The 22903-nt window shown below is 45.8% G+C and overlaps 2 protein-coding genes and 1 non-coding gene across 4 annotated transcripts; all 3 read left to right on the forward strand.

Moving 5' to 3' along the window:
* Positions 1-271: 271 nt before the first annotated feature.
* On the forward strand, positions 272-16131 carry eprs1 (glutamyl-prolyl-tRNA synthetase 1). Of its 2 annotated transcripts, XM_076977484.1 has the most exons (35): positions 272-426; positions 2139-2223; positions 2403-2502; positions 2591-2747; positions 2881-3014; positions 3186-3286; positions 3496-3622; positions 3838-4030; positions 4326-4497; positions 4717-4950; positions 5078-5162; positions 5250-5309; positions 6343-6363; positions 7223-7333; positions 7483-7619; positions 7916-8123; positions 8253-8365; positions 8464-8581; positions 8677-9054; positions 9138-9350; positions 10491-10718; positions 10820-11059; positions 11645-11922; positions 12457-12508; positions 12683-12892; positions 12986-13058; positions 13171-13250; positions 13374-13475; positions 13560-13715; positions 13880-14077; positions 14183-14356; positions 14921-15081; positions 15180-15258; positions 15352-15416; positions 15557-16131. In XM_076977484.1, exons 1-35 carry the CDS (start codon positions 384-386, stop codon positions 15705-15707), a joined length of 5037 nt encoding a protein of 1678 aa, XP_076833599.1. In that variant the 5' UTR covers positions 272-383; the 3' UTR covers positions 15708-16131. The 2 variants fall into 2 exon arrangements, with proteins under 2 accessions (XP_076833599.1, XP_076833600.1); XM_076977485.1 differs by lacking the exon at positions 6343-6363.
* On the forward strand, positions 12117-12249 carry LOC143481310 (small nucleolar RNA SNORA47). The gene has a single exon (XR_013122004.1). It is a non-coding gene; the product is annotated as a small nucleolar RNA SNORA47 (small nucleolar RNA).
* Positions 16132-18749: 2618 nt separating the features above from the next.
* On the forward strand, positions 18750-22509 carry LOC143480053 (uncharacterized). The gene is made up of 6 exons (XM_076977486.1): positions 18750-19172; positions 19529-20206; positions 20361-20518; positions 20949-21087; positions 21382-21450; positions 21596-22509. Exons 2-6 carry the CDS (start codon positions 19985-19987, stop codon positions 21716-21718), a joined length of 711 nt encoding a protein of 236 aa, XP_076833601.1. The 5' UTR covers positions 18750-19172; positions 19529-19984; the 3' UTR covers positions 21719-22509.
* Positions 22510-22903: the final 394 nt, after the last annotated feature.

The following is a 22903-nucleotide window of genomic DNA, read 5'->3' on the forward strand; positions in this document are numbered from 1 at the left end:
TGTGGTACAGTTTGTTGTTCCCATGTTAGGTAATGCTTTGTGCAATTGCAGTGATAGTAAGTTATTGGCCAATCACTTAATCCTGCTTGCCACAAAGATGACAACTGCCCCAATTATAATTCATATTAATTTTGTGCCTATACATCATTCCTATGTATTAACAGCTAAGCATGTGCTGCTATGGATTTCAAAATTGTTTGACATTGGGCTTTTGAACAAAATAAATGAGTTTAATCCAAACTTTTATTCTGAAATAAATTGCTATTTGATACCGGAAGTCAGTCGTAGCGTTGTCGCTAGCTTCGCTACGGTCTTCAGTGGCTGTGTGGGAGAAGCGGAGTAGTGGTGGACGCGTGGAGAAGCGGAGACGAGGACACGAAGACATGACTTTAAACCTCATCATCAACAGCACCAGCCCGCCCTTAGGTGAGTCAATATATCGTCTCGATTAACTCAACCTAACTTCAGATTATGCACCTTTGACGTCATGTAGAAAAATACGGTTGTTGTCGGAATAAGCACTTGCGTGTTTGTGACGAGTGGCTAGCTGGACTGGCTAAAGCAGCTATGCTAGGCTAAAGTTCCTATACTAGGTTACAGTATCTATGCTAGGCTAATGTAGCTAAGCTAGGCTAAATTAGCTAAGCTAGGCTAGCTAACGTAGAGAGCTGAGCAACACGCTCGTGTCGTCGTGGCACGGCTGGTCAGCCACACTTGGACTGACAGTATTCGTACCGCACGGCCAGTTCAAGACGTTGAGCGGTGACACGCTGGGCAGCCTGTTAGCTTTGTTAAGGGCGGACACAACCGAGTTACCTCGCTAAATGTCACTACAGGAGCCCGCCTGCCCTCCGCCGCATGTCGCTCTGCGTGGCTTCATTCATCTGCTGGTGTGGGTCACTAGAGACGTCCAGTTGTCGGTACCGGGCCAGAGGGGGCCGTGCTGCTCCTTTCACCCGTGTTTAACGGTCTTGTCCCGGTCGCCTCGGCCGCAATTAGCCAGCCGCAGAGTTATCAACCCCAAATATAGTGGCTGTCAATCCGAGTGAATGGACGGTGAACTCGGTGGCGCCCCCCTGTGATGATAAACGGTAGTACTGGCTGATGCAAGCCAGCTGAAAGAACAGTGATGTGTAGCTGATAAGATGATTGTTATCGTATTAACATTTCTTACAATAATAAAATAACCCGTCGTCTAAAAGAAATGGCCAGACTGCTGACTGGTATTCGGAGGCTCACAGGGCCAAGGTGTTAGCCGTGGAAAACAGCCCACGGCAGTGTGTCTTCATTCCTGTCCCCCCCTGTCATGGACTTGACTGTAAATATCAACTGTTTCTGCCCCCAAGTGTTTTAGTAAGAATGTCAGTGAGATGTGGCCCTGGAATGAGACCGTTCTCCAGACTGGTTATGCTAGTCTGACAGCAGTTGGTCTTTGCTCTGGTGGCATATGACAACATAAAGACAAAATATCAGACAAACTGCTATAAACAGAAAAGAAAATAAGAAAACAAGTCTTTAGTAAATCTAACTCTAGTTTGTGGTTTAAAAAGAGCTCGCTGATTTAATAACTGAAAGCAGATGATTTGAGCTGTCATCAGTGCTTCATCTCCAAAACACCCGAAAATGGAGGCTGTTTTTACTTCTGCGTGTAAGCAAACGGTGTTTTATACAACCACACTACGATAGACTGGTCCGTGTACTAATCGGAGGATCTCTGGTTGGTTCTGACTCTACGAGGCTCTCCCATTCCCTTGTTTCAGCTGCAGTGCAGATGCAGCTGCCTCTTTCGTTTTCTCTTTCTCCTTCGTGATCTTCCACATCGCTCCTCAGATCTTCCACACTCGCACTAGCAAAGTTTTCCTCACTCATCCTTTCCAGAACCTTTTTATGTTTGAAATGTACTACAACTACAACACTAGGTAATGATACTGACTCCTGTAGTTTAGTAGTAGTCTGACTCAGTGGTGTCTTGAATTCTGGCCTATCTGTACTATTTCCTAGGATGTATTTTGTGATCAGATGCAAAGCACTTTGTAAGTCGCTCTGGACAAGAGCGTCTGCTAAATGCCGTAAATGTACAACTACATTGTAAGCTGATATGGGTTCTTGGTTACTGAAGTACCTCTTTCTGCCTGCAGGGGCGCTGTTGGCGGCCGAGCATGTGAAGGGCAGTGTCAGTGTGTCTGTGGAGGAAGGCAAAGACACCAAGCTCCTTGTCTCTGAGTGAGTGTCCATATGGCCAAGCATACAGTAAACTGTGACTAGCCGAACAAAGGTGACCGCGTACTAACTTGAGAACGATAACCTCACCTGTCCTCACGTATATTCAGTATGGTTGGGGAGTCTGGTCGAGCTCTGATTGGATGGCAGCATGTCTGACGCAACATTTTTGCTTTTCTTAGTCAGTTGCAGTTCAGTGACGTGAACTCCATCGTGCGTTACCTTGCCCGTTTGGCTCCAGCTCTGGGTCTTTATGGCTCCAACACCATGGAACAAACGGAGGTAACGTCTCTAATAAACCCCCCTACAACACGAGGATGTAAGTACGCCACTCGGCCTGTCCCTGACGCTCCTCTCCGTGTCCCTCTAGGTGGACCACTGGCTGGAGTTCAGCGCCCGGCGTCTCGATGGACAGTCAGACCTGGCCCACGCCCTGGGGGAACTGGACGCGGCGTTGGCCTTGCGCACATTCCTGGTGGGCCACAGTTTGACCTTGGCTGACCTCTGCGTGTGGGCTGCCGTCCAAGGTGAGCGCATGATCGCTGCGTTCTGTGAGGGCACGCGGGCCTCGTAACCTCTCAGCAGGTCTCGTAGAAAAGTCCTGCTCGTTCTGCCTCGTCGCCGTGATATGCCAAGGCTTGTGTTTTCCTGGACCTGCAGGACGTGGCGAGTGGCGGGCCGAGCCGGGCTCCTTCCCGCACGTGTCCCGATGGTTCTCCTTCCTGAGCTCTCAAGTACCCTTCAAGGATGTGGGCAGCAAGTGGGCAAACAAGCTCACTGCCCGCCAGGCGTCCGTAAGTGCCCATCAGTAACACCTCCCTGCTTTTAACGCGTGATGCGGAAAGACGCCCAGTCCGTCTGATGCGAGACCGGTTTAAGCCGGATGAAGGCGAAAGTGTTTTTAATGATGAGCTTTCTGTGGTGCTGCATGTTTGATCGTCTTCTCCTCCGTCTGTGTGTTTCAGCCTGTGGAGAAGGAGAAGAAGCAGGATGTGGGCAAGTTTGTGGAGCTCCCTGGTGCTGAGATGGGCAAAGTGGTGGTGCGGTTTCCACCTGAGGCCAGTGGGTATGTGACTCCTGATAGATGTGCCTCCAACACCTGATGAGGAAAGAATTTCTTCAAGTTATTCAAATGATTATTTTTTTAACATTTGCTCTGTGTGTCGGGGGCGTGTCCTGTCTGTGTGCCGGGGGCGTGTCCTGTCTGTGTGCCGGGGGCGTGTCCTGTCTGTGTGTCGGGGGCGTGTCCTGTCTGTGTCACACCTGTACCTGCAGGTACCTGCACATCGGCCATGCCAAGGCCGCCTTGCTAAACCAGCACTACCAGGTCACGTTTAAGGGACAGCTGATCATGCGCTTCGATGACACCAACCCCGAGAAGGAGAAGGAGGACTTTGAGAAGGTGTGGACCCTCACCACACATTCAGGGTGGAGACGGCAGCACAGCTGCCATTTCCGTCCCACGTCTTCCCAGCCTTTTCGCCGTTTGCACGCCGAGAACAACTCGTTAAGCCAGAGAACAACTCGTTAAGCCAGAGAACAACTCGTTAAGCCAGAGAACAACTCGTTAACCATTCAAGCGCTCTTGATAAGACGCTGTGCTGCCGTGTGCCGCAGGTGATCCTGGAGGACGTGGCCATGCTGCAGATCAAGCCGGACCAGTTCACCTACACCAGCGACCACTTCCCCACCATCCAGCGCCTGGCCGAGCAGCTGCTGCAGGAGGGCAGGGCCTACATCGACGACACGCCCCCCGACCTCATGAAGCAGGAGCGCGAGCAGAGGGTGGAGTCTCGCCACCGCAACAACTGTGAGCACCACCCACGGGGGCCTCCGTCCGAAACTGTAGACGCACCGCACACGGGCTGCCGCTGTGTTTTGTGACTGTGTTTGCCTGTTTTGTTTTTCATTGTTGGTGCTTTTACAGTCTCTCTCTCTCTCTCTCTCTCTCTCTCTCTCTCTCTCTCTCTCTCTCTCTCTCTGCCTGCACATTTGCGTAAGATGTGCTCAGCTCCATTTTCTAGACCTCACTAAATATACTGATTCTGTAAACTACACAGAGCTAATATATATCTCTCTCTCTCTCTCTCTCTCTCTTTCTCTAGCTGTGGAGAAGAACATACAGATGTGGGAGGAGATGAAGGCAGGTACGGACTTCGGTCTGACATGCTGTATGAGAGCTAAGATTGACATGAACTCCAACAACGGGTGCTTGCGTGATCCCACGCTGTACCGCTGCAAGAACACTCCTCATCCTCGTACCGGAAGCACTTATAAGTGAGCAAAGCACTTTCGCACTGTGCATTTTACTTTGTGATGTTCTAAGCTGATGAGTGACTATTGTACATGGTATATGAATGACTATTGTGTGCCATGTTGCAAACTTGTGAATATGCTTGAAAGCAGACACGTTCCCTCCATGTCTGTGATTTGTGCCTTCACTGCCTGTCCTCTCAGCCACCTCTCTCTCTCTCTCTCTCTCTCCCCCTCCCCCAGGGTGTACCCCACGTATGACTTTGCCTGCCCCATTGTAGACAGCATAGAGGGCGTGACCCACGCTCTCCGCACCACCGAGTACCACGACCGAGACGAGCAGTTCTACTGGGTGATCGACGCCCTGCGTCTGCGTAAGCCCTACATTTGGGAGTACGCGCGCCTCAACCTCAACAACACGCTGCTGTCCAAGAGGAAGCTCACCTGGTTCGTGGACCAGGGATACGTGGACGGCTGGTGAGTCTTCCCACAATCCTCCTCTGTGGCCAAACCTCGCCGGCCACGACGGACGACGGAACGCTTGCATGCGGACGTTTGTAGTTGTCACTGAGAAGTGTGGTGTGGTGCTGTGTGTCTCCGTCAGGGACGACCCGCGGTTCCCCACGGTCCGGGGCGTCCTGCGTAGGGGAATGACCGTGGAGGGCCTCAAGCAGTTCATCGCTGCCCAGGTGGGCCAACGGTTCCGATGGACTTTGTTTACTCTGAATTAGCTGGGTATGTTCTCACCCTCGTGTCCTCCTCCTTCCTGTTCTCAGGGAGGATCCAGGTCTGTGGTCAACATGGAGTGGGATAAGATCTGGGCGTTCAACAAAAAGGTAAACCCCCCCACCCCGCCCCCACCCCGCCCCTGCCCTTTCCTTAGATCTACTGATCTAAAACCAAATGTTTGGAAATGTCTGTGATCAGTTTCACACCTCATATGAGTACAGCTAAACCAACATGGGGGGGGTCCAGGATCAGTACTCCTGCAGTAAGCCTGACACAGGGGCTCCCAGTCCATCATCCATAAACACTGGTTCTTATAAATGGCTTCATCCATTCCTTGTTTTAACATCATCCCCCGAGTCTTGTGTTTCTGCTGCTTGCGTTATCACGAGTGCTCGGGTCGAAGTCCCACATGGTCAGAGTGCCTGTGTTCCTTCAGGCTGGCGTTTGCCCCTAGCGGCCCCGCCCTGGCCATCAGCTTGCATGGCTCCGCCTCCTGTCCTTTCTTTCATCATTTTGTCTCATTGTCCTCATTCATTTGCTCTTCGATTTGCACTCCAGTTCCGTCCCTTCACTTGACTGTAGTTAATCCTGCTTGCAGCTGCTATTTCAAGGTTGTTGTGCCAGAGGCTTAAACTCACTCACATTCCCTCGCCGGTGCTGTGCCGACCGCTCTAACCCAGATTTTAGATCTTTGCCTGCCATTTAGGCAGTATGGATCTAATGCACGCGCAGGACTGTGCTGCCTCATCTGCATCTCATCTGCATAAAGCATGGCCAAGGCTCAGTAGCCCCACCCACCGCCTTAAGATCTGCCCTGCTCCTACAGACGCGTCTCCCCTCGGTTGTGGCTAGGCGGGCAATTCTGAACGAAGGCTGCAACGCTCCTGCCGGACCTCTTAAGTGGGCCCACAGGGCAGCACGGTGAGCGTAGAGACGCTTTAACCTGGGCTCCCCGTCAGCTACACATTAGTGTAGGTTAGTAGCACAAGGGGGGAGCGCTGTGGTTGACCACAGAGCTCAGCACTGAAGAACTGCCCTTCAGAACATTTCCCATTCTGTCTGACCTGACCTGTCTGACCTCTTGAGCTCCTTCTGTCCCGTATTCTACATTAAAGTGCATCTCACTCTTCTGTTTCCAAGCTGCCAGTTAGCTGTAAAAAGGTACTCGTCCTTGTCCTCCTTCTTTGCTCTCCCCACGTTTCTCTCTGCTTCCTGTCCATCCTTCCTGTCCGTTTCTCTCATGCTATCCTTCTGACCCCCCCCCCCCCCTCCCCATCCATCTCTGTCACAAAACCTCCAAAAAACATTTAGAACTGAAGCTCTTGGCAGGCACAGGCCATGTATAAAATCGTAATGTTGTTTTGTTTATTTATTTCTTCTTCTTCAATGGGCTTTATCCATCTTTCCGACATTTGAGTGATTTTAGCAGACGCCTGTCGTAGTTTGGTGTCTGGCGAGACGTTCAGTGGTGAGATGTTCAGTGGTGTTCCTCACCCCGCAGGTGTGGATTTCTCCCTCCCCCCTTTCATGGAGCTTCTGGCAGATTCTATATACCACTTCACTCCATGACACTAAGTGTTCAGAACAGTTTGAGTTATTTTCTAAGTACATCCTCATATAATTCAGGCTCATGTGGTGAGTTTTACAGCCCCACATGAAAGCGTGTTGAGTCCCTGGCTGTGAGTGCTGAAGCTCAGTTGCAGATGTAAACTTGTAGAACCTGGTGTGCTTGATCCTGTTTTTGTAGATATTGTAGCTTTTAACATTTGTAAAATACACAAAAGCTCAGCTTTCCCTGCAGTTCACCTCTCTTTCCTCCATCATGTTGTCTTTCCTCCCATTAAAATTTCAGTTGTTTTTTTTTTTGTTTGTTTGTTTTTTTTCTCCCTGTGTTCGAGAGCCTCAGTGGGGTTTGTTGTTTGGATCTTGGTTGGTTTCTTTTCCTTGCTGTGGCAAGAGTCTGAATTCACTGTGTGTCCCTGTTCTGTTCTCTTCCCCTCTCTCTCCCTCTCTGCTGTAGGTCATTGACCCGATAGCTCCCAGGTACACAGCACTGCAGACCTCACAGGTTGTTCCCATCTTCATTCCTGAAGCCAAGGAGCATATGAAGGAGGCTGCCAAACACCCTAAGGTAAGTAGCATCCACTACCTAGCCAGCTCTAACCAGCTCCAACCAGCTCTAACCAGCTTGTCACTTCTACAAAGTATGCTCAGTTATGCTGATACATGCTATGCAAAATATGCTCAGTTTACGCTGTGTTGTTTTTATGTCCTATATAGAATACTGACGTAGGAATGAAGCAGGTGTGGTATGGACCAAAGGTGTTTGTAGAAGGAGCTGACGCAGAGACCTTCGCTGAGGGAGAGACCGTCACCTTCATCAATTGGGGCAACATCATCATCTCAAAAATCCACAGGTAAAATCCTTCAGTGCATCCACACTGCCACCTCGTGGCCGTGCGACGTTAAAGGACCTTCAGCCAACACCGGTTAACAGTAAATAATAATGAGCCAGGACTGTTTATCATGAGCATTTATATTACGCTAATAATGCTCGTGGTAATTCATTAATGATGGGTAGCATTAGCACTGAGAGGGTTTCCCTATAAATTGTTACATTTAGTGATTCAGTGTCCATCATAATTAGAAGCATTAAATTAGTAAGTTGAGAACTGAGGTCTTGATGTTTGTCTCTTGTCCTCGGATCCTTCAGAGACAGCAGCGGAGCCATCTCCTCTCTGGAAGGCCGTCTAAACTTGGAGAACACCAATTACAAGAAAACCACTAAGATCACCTGGCTGGCAGACACGGCGAGTGCCCCCTTCACCCCGACCGTGTGCGTCACCTACCAGCACCTCATCAACAAACCTGTGCTCAGCAAAGATGACAACTTCAAGGACTACATCAACAAGAACAGCAAGGTGTGTGCTGGCCTCGCTTTGTCATCAGGCTGAATTACTGAACCTCATTTGATGGCGGGATACAACACGTGCTTTGGTTGTGCTGATGTGGGGCGGGGGGGGGGGGGGGGTGTTCTGCTGTGTGTTCAGACAGAGGAGAAGATGCTCGGAGACCCATGCTTGAAGGATGTGAAGAAAGGTGACATCATTCAGTTGCAGAGGAGGGGCTTCTACATCTGTGACCAGCCCTATGAGCCAATCAGGTTGGTTCTTGGCTAAGGAAGAATGTCATTATGACTGCTGTAACAGTTTGTAGCACCAGTAAACTTGCGTTGGCTAAACTAAACTCCCACTTGTGTAGTCCTCACAGCTGTAAGGAGAGTCCCTGTGTCCTGCTCTACATACCAGATGGCCACACCAAGGAGATGCCCACGGCTGGGTCCAGGGACAAAACCAAGAACCAGTCTACTCCTAAACCCGTGAGAGAGTCCTCCCTCACAGTCTGACTCGTGCTCTCATCTCTCTCATTTGATGAAATGGTGGAGGCTCTCATTATTCCTGCTTATGTCCCCAGGCCAAGACTGAGACTGCTTCCCCAGGCCAGTCCACACCGACTCCAGCCTCCAGTCCTGCACCGGCTGCCTCGGGTGACGCTTCTGCCCTATTATCTAGCATCACGACTCAGGGGGACCTGGTGCGGCAGTTAAAAACGGACAAAGCCCCCAAAGAGCAGGTGGACCAGGCCGTAAAGCGGCTCTTGGCCCTGAAGGCGGAGTTTAAGCAGCTGACTGGGCAGGACTACAAGCCTGGCATGGCCCCGCCCACTTCATCTGTACAGACAAGCCCCGCCCCTACAGCTGCTAGCCCGAGCTCCGCCTCCTCCTGTCCCTTCACCCGCGTCGCCGAGCAAGGAGAGCTAGTGCGGAAACTGAAGGCTGAGAAAGCGCCCAAGGTCCGCACCTCTGTGGATACGTGTTCGCTTTTAACACGTTTTCTTACTTGCGTTAACACGCTTTGTTTCTTTGTTTCTTACAGGAGCAAATTGATGCAGCCGTGAAACAACTCTTGGATTTTAAAGCTCAGTTTAAGCAGCTAACTGGTCAGGACTACAAAGCTGACATGGCTCCGCCCCCTGCAGGGCAAACACGGCCCGTCTCCTCCTCAGGCTCCTCCCCTGCTGACATATATGGACGAGTTGCAGAGCAGGGCGAGCTGGTCAGGAAACTGAAATCAGACAAGGCACCAAAGGTCAGTGCCAGAGTTGGGAAATTGGAAATAATGAATTTTAAGAAATTCAGATAATTACCAAATGCATTTAGCATTTAGCAGACACTCTTATTTAGAGTGACTTACAAAGTGCTTTGCCATCTGATCACCGAATGCATCCTAGATAGTACAGCAGATGGGTCAGAATTCACCCATGAACCACAATACTGTTAAACTGCAGGAATCAATCCCAATACCTAGAAGGGCAAAACACACATAGGCTCAGTATCAGACACCAAAAAGGACAATGGCAACCGCCAAGTACAAATAAACATAAAAAGTGCAGTACAACCAATAAGTGCTGGTTTTTACTCTGCAGTGCTATAAATTACATATCAGTAGCATTAGTGGTCATTTAAGTGTTCTACGATCAGATGAGTCTTCAGTCTCATCTGTTTGAAGACCGCAAAGGTGTCTGCAGTCTGGACAGCCAGTGGAAGATCGCTCCACCATTTCAGAACCAGGACAGAGTCTTGAAGCTCGTCTCCCGTGATACTTTTAAGCATGGTGTTTCAAGCCAAATCATACTTGAGGTTCGGACTACTGGAGGTACAGATCTGGCTTTGACTTTGGTCATCGCGTAGGGAGGGGCTGGTCTCCTTTTGGCTTTGTAGGTAAGCATAAAGGAGTTAAAACTGATGTGTGCAGCTACAGGAAGCCGGTGAAGAGATAATTGATCATAGACTGCTCGTTCCAGAGTTTCTGACAGAAAAGAGAGAAGCGATACCAGTGTGTAGTTACTCATGTCCGAGCTGTCACGTGTTGTCTTCATCAGGATTGGTTCCACCCTGCCTGTCTTGAACACAATCGGTACATATCCCGAAACTAAGTTGTTGATGGCTGAGATAAATACAAGGAGATTTCTTGAAATTTTCTGGAACAAAGTGGAAGGAAATTGTATCTCTCGGGCATGTAGGCAGTAGCTTTTTTGGAATGCAGTCTGAAATACGGCAGATAACCAGTCATGCTCTTCTGAACACAAAGTTCATGCTTGTCTATGTAGTTCCTTGGCAGGAGAATCAGACCTGAATAAAAGGAAGGGAACACATACTGTGTAAACGGTGTGTGTGTGTGTGTGTGTGTGTGTGTGTTTATGACCTTTCCCATCTGCCCTCTGCACAGGAGCAGATTGATGCTGCCGTGAAGCAGCTCCTGGCTCTGAAGGTGGAGTATAAGCAGGTGACCGGTAAGGACTACAAGCCAGGAGCCCTTCCAGCCAGCACAGCTGCCCCTGCGCAGTCTGCACCTGCCCCCACGCAGGCCACCAGCAGCAGCCCAGAGGACCTCTACCAGTGTGTGTCCCAGCAGGGAGATCTCGTGAGGAACCTAAAATCCCAGAAAGCTCCCAAGGTTCATTTTCTTCAGGCTTTTTCTCACTACCTAAGTTCTAAATAAATGCTGTGTGCTTTGTAAATGGACACGAGTGTTCATTCATTTCTTCGTTTGTACAGGATCAGATCGATGCGGCTGTGAAACAGCTATTGGCTCTTAAGGCTGAGTACAAGAAGCAGACGGGTCAGGAGTACAAGCCAGGCGTGGCTCCCAGCACTGGCCCAGCCCCTGCACAGGCCTGCCCAATCAGCTCCATCCCACCCGAGTCTAGCTCCTCCCCTCAGGCTCAGGCGCTGTATGCTCAGGTGTCTCAGCAGGGGGAGCGAGTGAGGCTTCTGAAAGCAGAGAAGGCCCCTAAGGCAAGTCCGTTTGACCACCTTGACATCTCCACTCGGAAATTGTACAAATGGTTTATTTGAATAGTTCTGGTAGCCTCTTAATATTACCTCTGTTGTGACATCCCACAACAGCTCCTTATGCAAATGTGCATGCTCGACATTACACATTCACGAAATAACATATTACACCTTTGGACCATTATTGCATTTTTATGAGTATTATTATTATTGAGTGTCAGTACTGAGTTCTTAAGTCTGTTTAGTGTCATCCTTGGAACTGTAAACCGATAATCTGAAGGCAGAAACTATACATTCACACTGAAGCACATGATGGATTAGATAAAGTTCTACCTGCTAGTCTTTCTTGGTCTTGTTTTGGATCAGGTTCAGACTAGAGTAAATGTTCTGCTCTTCAGTTCCTCTGAGGGATAACTACCACGTAGCACAGTATTGCGTAACACTGCATTTAGAAGTGAAAAGAAAAAAGAAGTAAAATCTTCTTAGTCCCAAAAGAAGAAGGGGGTTACATGCCGTCACTTCCTTCACATAAAATCAATAAGACATGGACAGCCAGGACAACGTGTCCTCCTCTCTTTCTTTGAGTAGGAACAGGTCGAAACAGCAGTGAAGACCTTGCTGGAACTAAAAGGCCAGTACAAAGCCCTCACTGGGGAGGAATACAAACCAGTGAGCAGCCCTGGAGCAGCCAGAGACCCCGGAGCAGCAGACAAGAGCCGGAAGGAGCGAGAGAACACATCCGAGAAACAAGGAGGAGGAGGAGGAGGAAACCGCAAGCAGCAGAAGGGAGGAGAGAAGCCCCAGCAGAACCAGGAGCCCGGGGCAGGAGGGGCAGGAGAAGGACAGGGACCTAAGAAACAAACCCGGTATGTGGGAGAGACCGCAAGACAACTGGGGATTCAAATCTATCTTTAGGATACTTCATTCTGTGCAAGAGAAACTTGATTGCCTGTTTCATTGTGTCATAAATAATTAGCATTAGCTCACTGCACAATAACATTTGCAATTTTCTTGTCCTTAATAATACTTATTTTAAGAGCTTGAAAGTGATTTACATAGATGGAGATTTGAGAAAGTTTTGCAGTTGGTTCAGTACTGCCATAACTGGTTAGAATCTCCAAGATTAATTCTCAAGCAATGCATTCATGTCTGACCCTTTCATTCAGATTATGAGCTGTGCTCGAGTACAACATGGCAGGATTTTAAAAGCACAAGATGATTAGCAGAAGATTAATGCTGAACTGAAAAGGTTTTTTAAAATCATGAAGACAAAAGCCGAAAGCAGGAATGTTTGTGCAAGTTTGTGCAACGTCAAGGCCAGGTGGTGGTCACCCTGAAGACAGCGTAGTGATGCAGGATTTGCAGGTTAACCTGCTTTGTTTTCTCTCTTTGCACTGTAGGTTAGGCCTTGAGGCGAAAAAAGAGGAAAATCTGGCTGACTGGTATTCACAGGTAAGGGAGCGATAAATTGTTACGTGGTCATTGATTACTGCCATTGAATTAACCTTGTATATCCTAACGCAGTTTCCCGTATCCTCTCATTCACAATGGTGAGTGTGTATAGGCACTTGTAGAGAGAAAAAAGTGCCACTCTTTCATGAGTTTTGATTTGATTTCTGTCTCCAGGTGATCACCAAGTCTGAGATGATCGAGTACTATGATGTGAGTGGCTGCTACGTGCTGAGACCCTGGGCCTATGCTATCTGGGAGAGCATCAAGGAGTTCTTTGATGGGGAGATCAAGAAGCTTGGAGTGGAGAACTGCTACTTCCCCATGTTCGTGTCTCAGGCAGCACTGGAGAAGGAAAAGACTCACATCGCCGACTTCGCTCCCGAGGTATGGAAGCTGAGTTTGGGAGAAGTCTTAATGACACTTTTTTTAAGGGGGGGGGGGCAAGATTCGTATGCTTGACGTTCCCTCTCTGACCAGGTTGCATGGGTGACGAGATCAGGCAAGACCGAGCTGGCGGAGCCTATTGCCGTGCGGCCCACCAGCGAGACCGGTAATACCCGCCACGGCTGTGACGTGACCTGCTACACCTTTTGAAATCGGAATAGCTTGGAGCAGTTTCCTTTGTTTGCATCTCTTACAAATTATTCTTTAATCTTTTGTAGTGATGTACCCGGCCTATGCAAAATGGGTCCAGTCTCATAGAGATCTGCCAATCAAGCTCAACCAGTGGTGCAATGTTGTGGTGAGTTGTAACCCCTGAGCTACACATTTGCATAAGATGTGCTCAGCTCCGTTTTCTATAACTCACTAAATATACTGATTCTGTAAACTACACGGAGCTAATCTCTCTCTCTCTCTGTCTCAGCGGTGGGAGTTCAAACATCCCCAGCCTTTCCTGAGGACCAGGGAGTTCCTTTGGCAGGAGGGCCACACAGCTTTCGCCACCCAGGAAGAGGCTGCAGAGGAGGTTAGATGTTTAACGCAATGCACTATTGCAGTTATCCAAGAACCAAAACACTCTCTTACACTTTGCAAATGTTTGTATAAACAGGTTCTGCAGATCCTGGACCTGTATGCCAGGGTGTATGAGGAGCTGATGGCCATCCCTGTGGTTAAAGGCAGGAAAACGGAGAAGGAGAAGTTTGCAGGCGGAGACTACACAACTACAGTAGAGACCTTCATCTCAGCCAGTGGCAGAGCCATTCAGGTATGTGCTCACACATTGGGCTCACTGGAATGCAAGCTGACTAGACTATCCATATTCAAGTTCTTCTTTGAAAAGATCAGATTTTAAAATACTCATAGGTCTGTAATATGTGTGATATTGCTATTAAAGCCAAGATTTTTTTCCCTTTTCCCCTTGTGATGTAGGGTGCTACATCACACCACCTTGGCCAGAACTTCTCCAAGATGTTTGAGATCGTCTTTGAGGATCCCAAGAAGCCTGGCGAGAAGCAGTTCGCCTATCAGAACTCGTGGGGAATCACCACTCGCACCATTGGGGTCTTGACGATGGTGCACGGAGACAACATGGGCCTAGTGTTGCCACCCAGAGTGGCCTGTCTGCAGGTACAAACCAAAACTGCAGTCAGAGCCGTTGTATCTCGCCGTTTCTGAATGAAATATCACTACCGAGAAGCTACATCGTCTCACTTAATCTCCATTGTTTCTCAGGTGATCATCATTCCCTGTGGCATCACGGCCTCTCTACCTGAAGCAGAGAAAGAGCTGCTTTTGAGTCAGTGCTCCAAGTATCTCTCCAGACTGCAGAAGGCCAACATAAGGGTGAAGACTGACCTCAGAGACAACTACTCACCTGGATGGAAATTTAACCACTGGGAGCTGAAGGTACATTTTTCATTGGATGCTCTAGAGTTGCGCTGTCTGTGTACTGCTGAAGTCTTTGCGATAAGTCCTATGCAGTGTTAATTTCGTTGACGAATAATTTTCGTCATAGTTTTCATCAGCGAACCTTTTTTCATGACGAAAACGAGACGATAACTAAATTAAAACTACACAAAGGGATACAAACGATGACTAAATTTTCGTCAATGAATAAAAACGAGACGAAAATATTGGCCAGCGACGACATTTAATCAGACCTGATTTAATTATGACGAAAACTAAATGACATTTTAGTCAAAAGACTAAGACTAAGACTAAAACTAAATCGCTGTCAAAATTAACACTGATGTCGTCGCTGGCCAATATTTTCGTCTCGTTTTTATTCATTGACGAAAATGTCCATTAAATTAGTCATCGTTTGTATTCCTTCGTGTAGTTTTAATTTAGTTATCGTCTCGTTTTCGTCATGAAAAAAGGTTCGTTGATGAAAACTATGACGAAAATTATTCGTCAACGAAATTAACACTGGTCCTATGGTCGTCCAAAACTGTTCTTCCTTTATCCCAGGGTGTGCCAATTCGCTTGGAGGTTGGGCCTAAGGACCTGAAGCAGGGCCAGTGCGTGGCAGTGAGAAGAGACACAGGAGAGAAGGTTGTCTTACCAGATGCTGAAGTGGAGAAGATGATCAAGCATTTGCTTGAGAAAATCCAGGACAACCTCTTCAAACGGTAACACATGTACTCATGCGTAGCGTGAATCTCTCTGGTAATGGCTGTTTACTGTCATCCTCTCGATTGCTTCATTTCTATTGCTTTCTCCTTTCCAGAGCTTCTGCTGATTTGAAGGAACACATGGTGGTAGCAGATACTATGGATGAGTTCCAGAAAGAACTGGATGAGGGAAAGGTGTGTGTGTGGCACACAGTAGTTAAGCTGAATTTATGATCTTATTAGGGTTCAGCCAGAATGTACTTTAATAACTCTTTTATGGTTTCACAGATTGTGCAGATTCCTTTCTGTGGAGGTATTGACTGCGAGGACTGGATAAAGAAGACCACAACCAAGTAAACAGACTATTTCATCTTTATATTAAAACAAAACCAACTTGTAATATTTAGTCTCACCCATATTTACATGTATACTATATTGCCACGTTATGGAGGCAATGGTAGAGTTGAAGACTGATATTTTGTTTGGCCGACAGGGATCAGGACTTGGAGCCAGGCGCCCCCTCCATGGGAGCCAAGAGCTTATGCATCCCCTTCCAGCCCCTGAAGACCCTCCAGCCAGGCCAGATGTGTGTCAGTGGCAGAGAGCCAGCCCAGCACTACACCTTGTTCGGCCGCAGTTACTAGAAGAGTAGGACCTTGCTAAAGCTCCTCGTCCACGCCGAAACGGCTCCTGACCCATCTTAGTACGTCTAAAGCACTAACAGGAACTGCTGTAACCTACGTCCGCTGCTGCCAAGTCTGAAATTCAATCACCACCACGCTTGAGATCTCTTCTGCTCTGAGGAACACGCCACTGTTTTCCTTTGTCTGGCTACTCTCAGGACATAATGTTGTAATGTATAGCCACAGGTTTACAGTTATGCGGTGGAGGGGCAGTGATTCTCAACACGTTTCTGTTACCATGTTTCCGCTGTGCTAAAAATAGAAATCCATGTACATCTTTGTCCCCAGCACTTAAATGTTCTAATACTTGTAAGCGGTAATGTTCAGGTAGTTCAGTCCAACCTGAAACTTGTACTTAATAAAGGGATCCTTTATTTCTACCATGCTCTGTGGGTTGATGTGGTTTGCTCTCTTATCTCTAAATACCTGACTTTATGATTGCTTGGACAAAAAAAATAGCATGGATCTTAGTTCTTTGGTAAGAGAAGTAAAACGGGCAGCAAAGATAAGTTGCTTGTGCTACACTGTAAAAAGTAAAATCAAGTTCAGAAAAGTGGGTATAAAATTGGTGCAACATGAAATATGAATAGTTGGTCCAAAAAATATTCACTAGAGTAAAGAACAAACTATAATTTGTTCTATAACTTAAAATTTATAACTCTTCTATAACTTAACTTCACACTTGGCAGTAGTGATGGGAATTATGGCTCTTTGAAGAGAGCCAGATCTTTTTTCAGACAGCAGGAGGCACTACTGTATGGAAGAAAAGAAAAAGTCCCCGTAGTGTCTTGTAATTATGATTATCTTTCTCGAAATTATGACTTAGTAGGTCATAATTGAGATGCAATGTCAATTATGAGATGCTATTTCAATTATGACTTAGCATCTCATAAGATGCTACCTGAAAAAAGAATGAAGGGGCAAAAGATCCGGCTCCCTTCAAAAGAGCCATAATTCCCATCACTGCCAAGTGTGACCAACATTGCTGTTGTGCTTAACGAGGAGGTATAGACAACCGTGGTAGTACCAGCACATTCCTGATTGGTCTTTCAAATGAAATAACAAAAGAATAAGGTACACTTCGGACAGAAGATTTTTGGGGGGTGGGAGGAACAGTATTTTCTCCTGTTTGGGGAGGGTGGGGGTTGTGGAACTGATGCTGTAACAATGGCCTATATTACAATATTTTATGTTGTGCAGAGTACTGAGAATGCTCAAAAAAGATAATGTGATGTGTAAAGCCAAGTCTAGCACAAAATAAAGTTGCCTTAATTTGATATCAAATTAAGGCAACTTTATTATCAACTTAAAATATTAGCTTATGATTACAGATCTGACAGAAATTGAATATGGTGACTCAGTAATTTAGGGTTACCTAACATTTAATGTTATGGCAACTTAAAATTGTAACTGCAGACAACAAATCAGCCTTAAAGTTGTACTAACAAAAGGTGACAAAAGTGCAAAACGTTTTATGACAAGTTTAGAAACTCGCAGATTTAAATTAGGTCTATCAGGAATGAACTGAGACCAGTAAACGGTAACCTGCTGGCTAAATTCATACTGTTAAACAAGTCATTCAGTATTTTTAAAACTCAGCAGTAACAAGCAAGTTCACGTTCCGACAATGCGACAATATAAAGCGTTTGTAATAAACTAGAACTGGTGTTGGTACATATTATGTAAACGTCTCCACCTCCAGACTGATGTCTCCAGTAGCCTACTAATCACAACTGATCCATTAGTTTGTGTATCGAGGTTATGGACCCGTCCTATGGGACTGTGGTTTAACAGGCGTCATTTTAAACGTCGTGGGTGGTGTCTCGGTGTCTCCCGGGTCTGGTGCCACAACAACGGACAGTTGCTCATATTTGGAGCCTCTCACGGTGGTTGGTGGATGATGGATGGTGCCAGAGCCGGAGTGGCTAATCGGGAGGATTCCCGATGGGCCGGCTCATGTCAATCTCTAGTTTGGGCCGATTGGGAGGGGAAAATAATTTTGGGCCGGATTTGGGCATGAAACTCCCGGGCTGAAAAAGTGTCCCCTGGATGGTGCTGTGACATTCATTTCTGCTATGCTGATGGTTACCAGATCTTCATTCACGTTCTTAGATATTTTAACTACTAGTGGTTACAAACTAAGCAATAAATACCAATAGGTCGGCTAATAAAATTAACCAGTAGGCTACAGGTCTAAGTTTCTCGTGGATTTAATTTCGCGTATGAAGCCCTGTAGCCCCTAAAACTTGATATCATCTAAATTCCAACTATATTAGTGTTATCGTCACGCAGCACTTTGGTAAAGTTAGTTTTATAGTTTAGAGTTAGCTAGCTGTCAACGAGAACCATCAACTAATTAAGAGAATAAGTTATAAACTATATCCAAAAATCCTACATACTGTACTTCTGTCCAGCATAACCGAGTGGACAGTGTGCAGATTTAATCAAATGAGTTGTTTTAGATAACCATTAGAGGCAGGCGCCGCAAACCAGTAGCGCCAGTCACGCAAAGTGGCACCATCATGTGGGACCTGCTGGATGACACCAGGACACCTGCTGCTGCTGCACATGCCAAAGTCACATCGAAACAAACGAGACATTCAACTGCTGCAGCGGCTGTTGTGTCCTCCGGGAAACTAACTTCATGAATTAGATGTCCAGATGGTTATTCCTGGTGTCTAGTGGCTTACTTGAAGGAATCAGACGGAGAGAGTAGATTCGTTTCCATGCTGGGCCAAGACGGACCAGGCGATAGCGGCACTCCGATAAAAACATACTGTCGGTACGGTTTGGTCTGCAATTTCCCCGTAATACGAACTTCACACATTCTTAATGGGAAAATATTCCTCAATACCACATATTCGTTTCATAAATTACTCGGCGAATAGGGATCACTGCTGATTTTAAACAATTATAACGTGGACTGGCGCTACCTTACATCGTCCTTTCGTCCTTCACGGTACACCCGTGACCCACCCCCATGGAAAGCCAAAGTACACCACGCTGGGGTAGAGCATGATGTGGGCAGAAGGTGCAGATAAACTCCACCATGGTTCCCACTGCTTACCATGACCATTATTCTTCATCTAGGCAGCTGTTATCTCGACCTGCACCAGCCTCTGAAACTGTAGCATAATCTAAAACAATCGTAGCAAAATGGAGCGAACCGCATGTACCCAGACATTGTAATCAGAAAGAGACTGAAATTATGGCTGTTTCTGGTAAGACGTTTGTGTCCGTCATACAGGCGTCACGTGTCCACACCTGTGCAGGTGGAGTCGTCATATGACGACACCAACCGTCCTTTACTCCGCCTGATTTGCGTCAGAGCTTACACAGCAGTGCGGAAGCGTTCACCTGGTTTAGATGTTGGAGTAGGTAAAAACCACAGCAAATAAAAACTGCGCCTGTGTTCTCCGACAAAAAGTATGTATTACTTCAACTCTTTCTTTGTGACTTGTGTTTTCATATGAATATTAATGTTGATTGAGTTGGGAGAGAGGGAAACGAGTTATCTTCACAATCTCGTCCTCTCTCGTGTTCAGTTGGTTAGAATTCTACATTGACTATTTTAACAGTTTTAATAATGATGCTTTGTTTTAGTATTCTTACATGCTGTTATGTCAGCTCAGTTTCTGATTAGATGTAAAGCTTTTTAGATTCTGGCATATAAAGTTATGCTATAAATATCAGTTCAGAGTGTCTCCAAAATATTAGGAGTGTCGATGGGTTAAATTACACTTTATAACTCTACACTTCCTCATGTTCTCCATGTTCCCCAGATTATTTAGTCTTGTATTCCTGGAAATCCAATGCTAACGAAAAAAGAGCCGTGCAACAGCTCACGAAGCCATTGGAAGGAAGTATTTCTCCTCAGGCTCACAGATGTAACACAATAGAGACATCCTGTCGTTTCTGTTGTTGCTGTTGATTTCAGTCAGAAGAGATGCTGCTTCCCACAGCATCAAACTCGTGCTTTGCTATTGAATGGAAAGTGTACAAAGAAGAACTGCAGGTTAAGTTGGTGGCTCTCGTCCACAATGAAGAGCTCAGGTTTGAAGAAGTGATTTCTGAACGTGTTTTAATGCCTAATGAATTGGGAGGCTTTTGTTGAACTCTCCGAGAGATAAATGGCAGACATATGAAGACTTCTGCTGCTGTTAAGACTGAGGAAAACTTATTTTCTTGGAATGTTCACTTGGATTCTGATCTAAGTAGCAAAGAGCACCGTATTTGTGATGAGTGAGTATGCAGCGCTGGGTGCTCTCAGTGGAGAGTCGTTTCAGGGCTGTGAGGAGTTTGAGGAGTGGACCTCCTATGATTCTGAACACTGGCCTCAAGCTCAGAGACAGAGCAGCTGTTTTGACGACTGGAATTGTTTCCATGGAGATGTCAGCAAAAATGAGGAAACTGCACACCTATCACCGCAGGAAACAGGAAGTTCTGGCCAGGAACACAAGGTAATTATTAAACGGGCTTCTTTGTTTTTGTTAATATTACAGTACTACATACACATCTGTATTTTTTCCTGTGTGGATATTTTTACTTGGGTGTTGTTGACCCAAAGTGAGGTTTTCACTTAAATGTTTAGCTTACTAAAGTGTATGTATGCAGGTGGAGAACAGTCACATGATCAGCCCTTGGTTTGTGTTCCACGATTGCTTCAGTGAGGAGGAGATAATGAAAGATGCAGTCATGGTGGAAGTATCCCCACTGTCACAGCTCGTACATGGGTCTGCACACATGCCTTGTCAGCAGACTGCTCTGTCAAGGTATCATTTCAATTATGGTTCCAAAAAATCCACATAGTCGCCAAATTAAAAGCACACTGTGGCAAGGTCTAGCTGTGCTTTCTCTAGGAATCTTTCATAGTTAATTCACTCTGACGTTTGCATGCCCGGTGGCAGTGCCAGCTAGCAGCCCCATATGTTCAAACACTTGTTGAAGTTGATTTGTGGAGGCTGGTGGTGCACACGTTTTGGAGAGCCTGTGAGCACACACAGTTATTTTGGCATGCTCTGTCAGTCTTCACAGGCCTCTGGATTTCAGTTCAGTATGCTGACTTGCGTACACCAGTAAAGATTATGTTCAGGAAACCTTTTTCAAACTGTTCTCGTTATTCCTAAATATTCTAAATTTGCCATATGTTGTATATAAAGTCTCTTTCTCATCCTCTCCTATCTAATTATCTCTGATTTCCAGAGAGGCCACCAGCCTGTTCCATCAGATACTGTGTGACCCAAAGGTTCTGAGGCTCTCTGGTCCCAAACCCAACTTGCATTCCCAAAAGCAGCTAATCAGCACACTCCAACTTAAGCACTCAGACCTGCACAACCTACTGGTAAGTGGAAGAATTAACACATTGTAAATTAATACATTGGTTCAACTTAGTTTGACTAGTAAAATATGGACACATGATGACCACAGAGGACAGAGGAGGTGTGATTTATTGTAGCAGATCTTGCATATTGGCAGTATAGTCTGTGTAATTGTTTAGAGTAAGTAAAAACAAAAGTATAGACAGAAAGATGGAACATAAAAGGGGTTACTTGTATGTGTGTCCACTGGAGGGCGCAAGAGTACACAGAAGAGCAAAGAGACATGAAAATAAATAGCCTGTTATCATTGTTTTCAGACCACTGATTTCCCAGACCTTGGTTCTGAGGAGCTTGAAAGTTCTCCTGGAGCTCTTATCCAAACTAAGGTAGGTGTGAGGTTTGTGTTTTGACTGAGAGAGAATTTAGTTACAAGAAAACAAAGGCAAAGATGGGCAGAATGTAGAGTATACAATTAAGTCAGGGAGTCCAGTCATGTTTTTAGCTCTATTTAACCTCTGGCTCTTTCTGTAGCTAGTGGCACCGGTGCCGTGTCAGAATGCCCCAGGATTCTTCTATCAGATCTCTCGCCAGTGGTTCAATCAGCACAGTATGAAACTACTGCCCCATCAGGACAAGAAGGACCTGCTGCAATAAATGACACACCCCATGCAGCCTCTTCCACTGAAAACTGGATATATGCACATCAGTATCGGCTCAGGCAGACCTGCACGCCCGGGGAATACACGAAGACAGCAGGATATCGACATGCGAATACACTCACTGTTGCGTGGACACAGCTTTGTTGAACTGCTGGCTTATATCACTTACAGCTACTTTTAGTAACAGTCTGTTACATGGGAATTGGGAATTCACTGAATGAAGATAACATTTGCTTACTGACCTTGGTCTTCAGCCTAGTTCGTGTCCTCAAAAAGATCTTATTCTCAATAACAAACTGAAGTATTTACAGTATTTATTATTATATTTTATTAGTCCCTATTTTATCTTTATTGTAACTGCTTTTTAACAATGCTGCCTGGGCTCCAATTATATGAGCAATACAACTAATACTAAGTTTCCACTCTGTGCATGTAAATATCTGTAAGCTGAACACACAAAAAATGAAGAACTGGGGAAATGACTGAGGATTTTTTAATTATAGAGTTAAAGATCAAATATACTTGAACATGCTCTACTTTATACTTGAATGTTACGTGTGGCTAATATGTGACAATGACAATTATATATATTTTCAGCCTTTTAAAAAAAATTTTTTATATATATTTATTTGCAGTTTCTTACTGTTTCAGTTTCACAAGGATTACATGGTATACATAAAATTACTCACATATGATTCCATAATGCTCTGTTCTGGGTTTAAATTACTGTTTTAGAGTGGATAAATGACCTAAAAAAATACAGAAGAATTAAAATCCTCAACTTTTTTCTGATTCATTCAGTGTTTGATTAATGTTTTTTGCTTAGTATTATAAACTCAAAGCTTTGTCTAAGGGAGTTCATAAAAAATTGCAAGTACATTTGAAATGCAATTAAAATACAAAGCAACACAGTGTGACATTGTGAATAATCTAAAAATTTGTGAAGGTACATTGAACAGAACATTTTATTTCAGGCAACACTGTTCAGATCTTATGTGCTGGTATCCATGCTGTCTAACCTATACTGATCATTAATAAAGCAGAGTGTCATATCTGTAAGAGATTTCATGAGAGATTTAAAAATGAAACTTAATCCCACATCCCAGTGCTATATCTCTATATTGAGTGTCTGTTCTTTCACAAGTTGATCGAAGGTTATATTTTTGTGACAAAGATGTAA

Source organism: Brachyhypopomus gauderio, chromosome 17 (genome assembly GCF_052324685.1).
Source record: "Brachyhypopomus gauderio isolate BG-103 chromosome 17, BGAUD_0.2, whole genome shotgun sequence".
NCBI classification, from domain to species: Eukaryota; Metazoa; Chordata; class Actinopteri; order Gymnotiformes; family Hypopomidae; genus Brachyhypopomus; species Brachyhypopomus gauderio.

Bases quoted from the DNA above. Each gene is read 5' to 3' on its own strand.
- eprs1 (XM_076977484.1), top strand. From the start codon at position 384: ATGACTTTAAACCTCATCATCAACAGCACCAGCCCGCCCTTAG. The intron at 8,582-8,676 runs GTGAGAGAGTCC...TTATGTCCCCAG, and splicing joins ACCAGTCTACTCCTAAACCC to GCCAAGACTGAGACTGCTTC. The intron at 11,060-11,644 runs GCAAGTCCGTTT...TTCTTTGAGTAG, and splicing joins AAGCAGAGAAGGCCCCTAAG to GAACAGGTCGAAACAGCAGT.
- LOC143480053 (XM_076977486.1), top strand. From the start codon at position 19,985: ATGAGTGAGTATGCAGCGCTGGGTGCTCTCAGTGGAGAGTCGTTTCAG. The intron at 20,207-20,360 runs GTAATTATTAAA...GTATGTATGCAG, and splicing joins GTTCTGGCCAGGAACACAAG to GTGGAGAACAGTCACATGAT. The intron at 21,451-21,595 runs GTAGGTGTGAGG...CTCTTTCTGTAG, and splicing joins GAGCTCTTATCCAAACTAAG to CTAGTGGCACCGGTGCCGTG.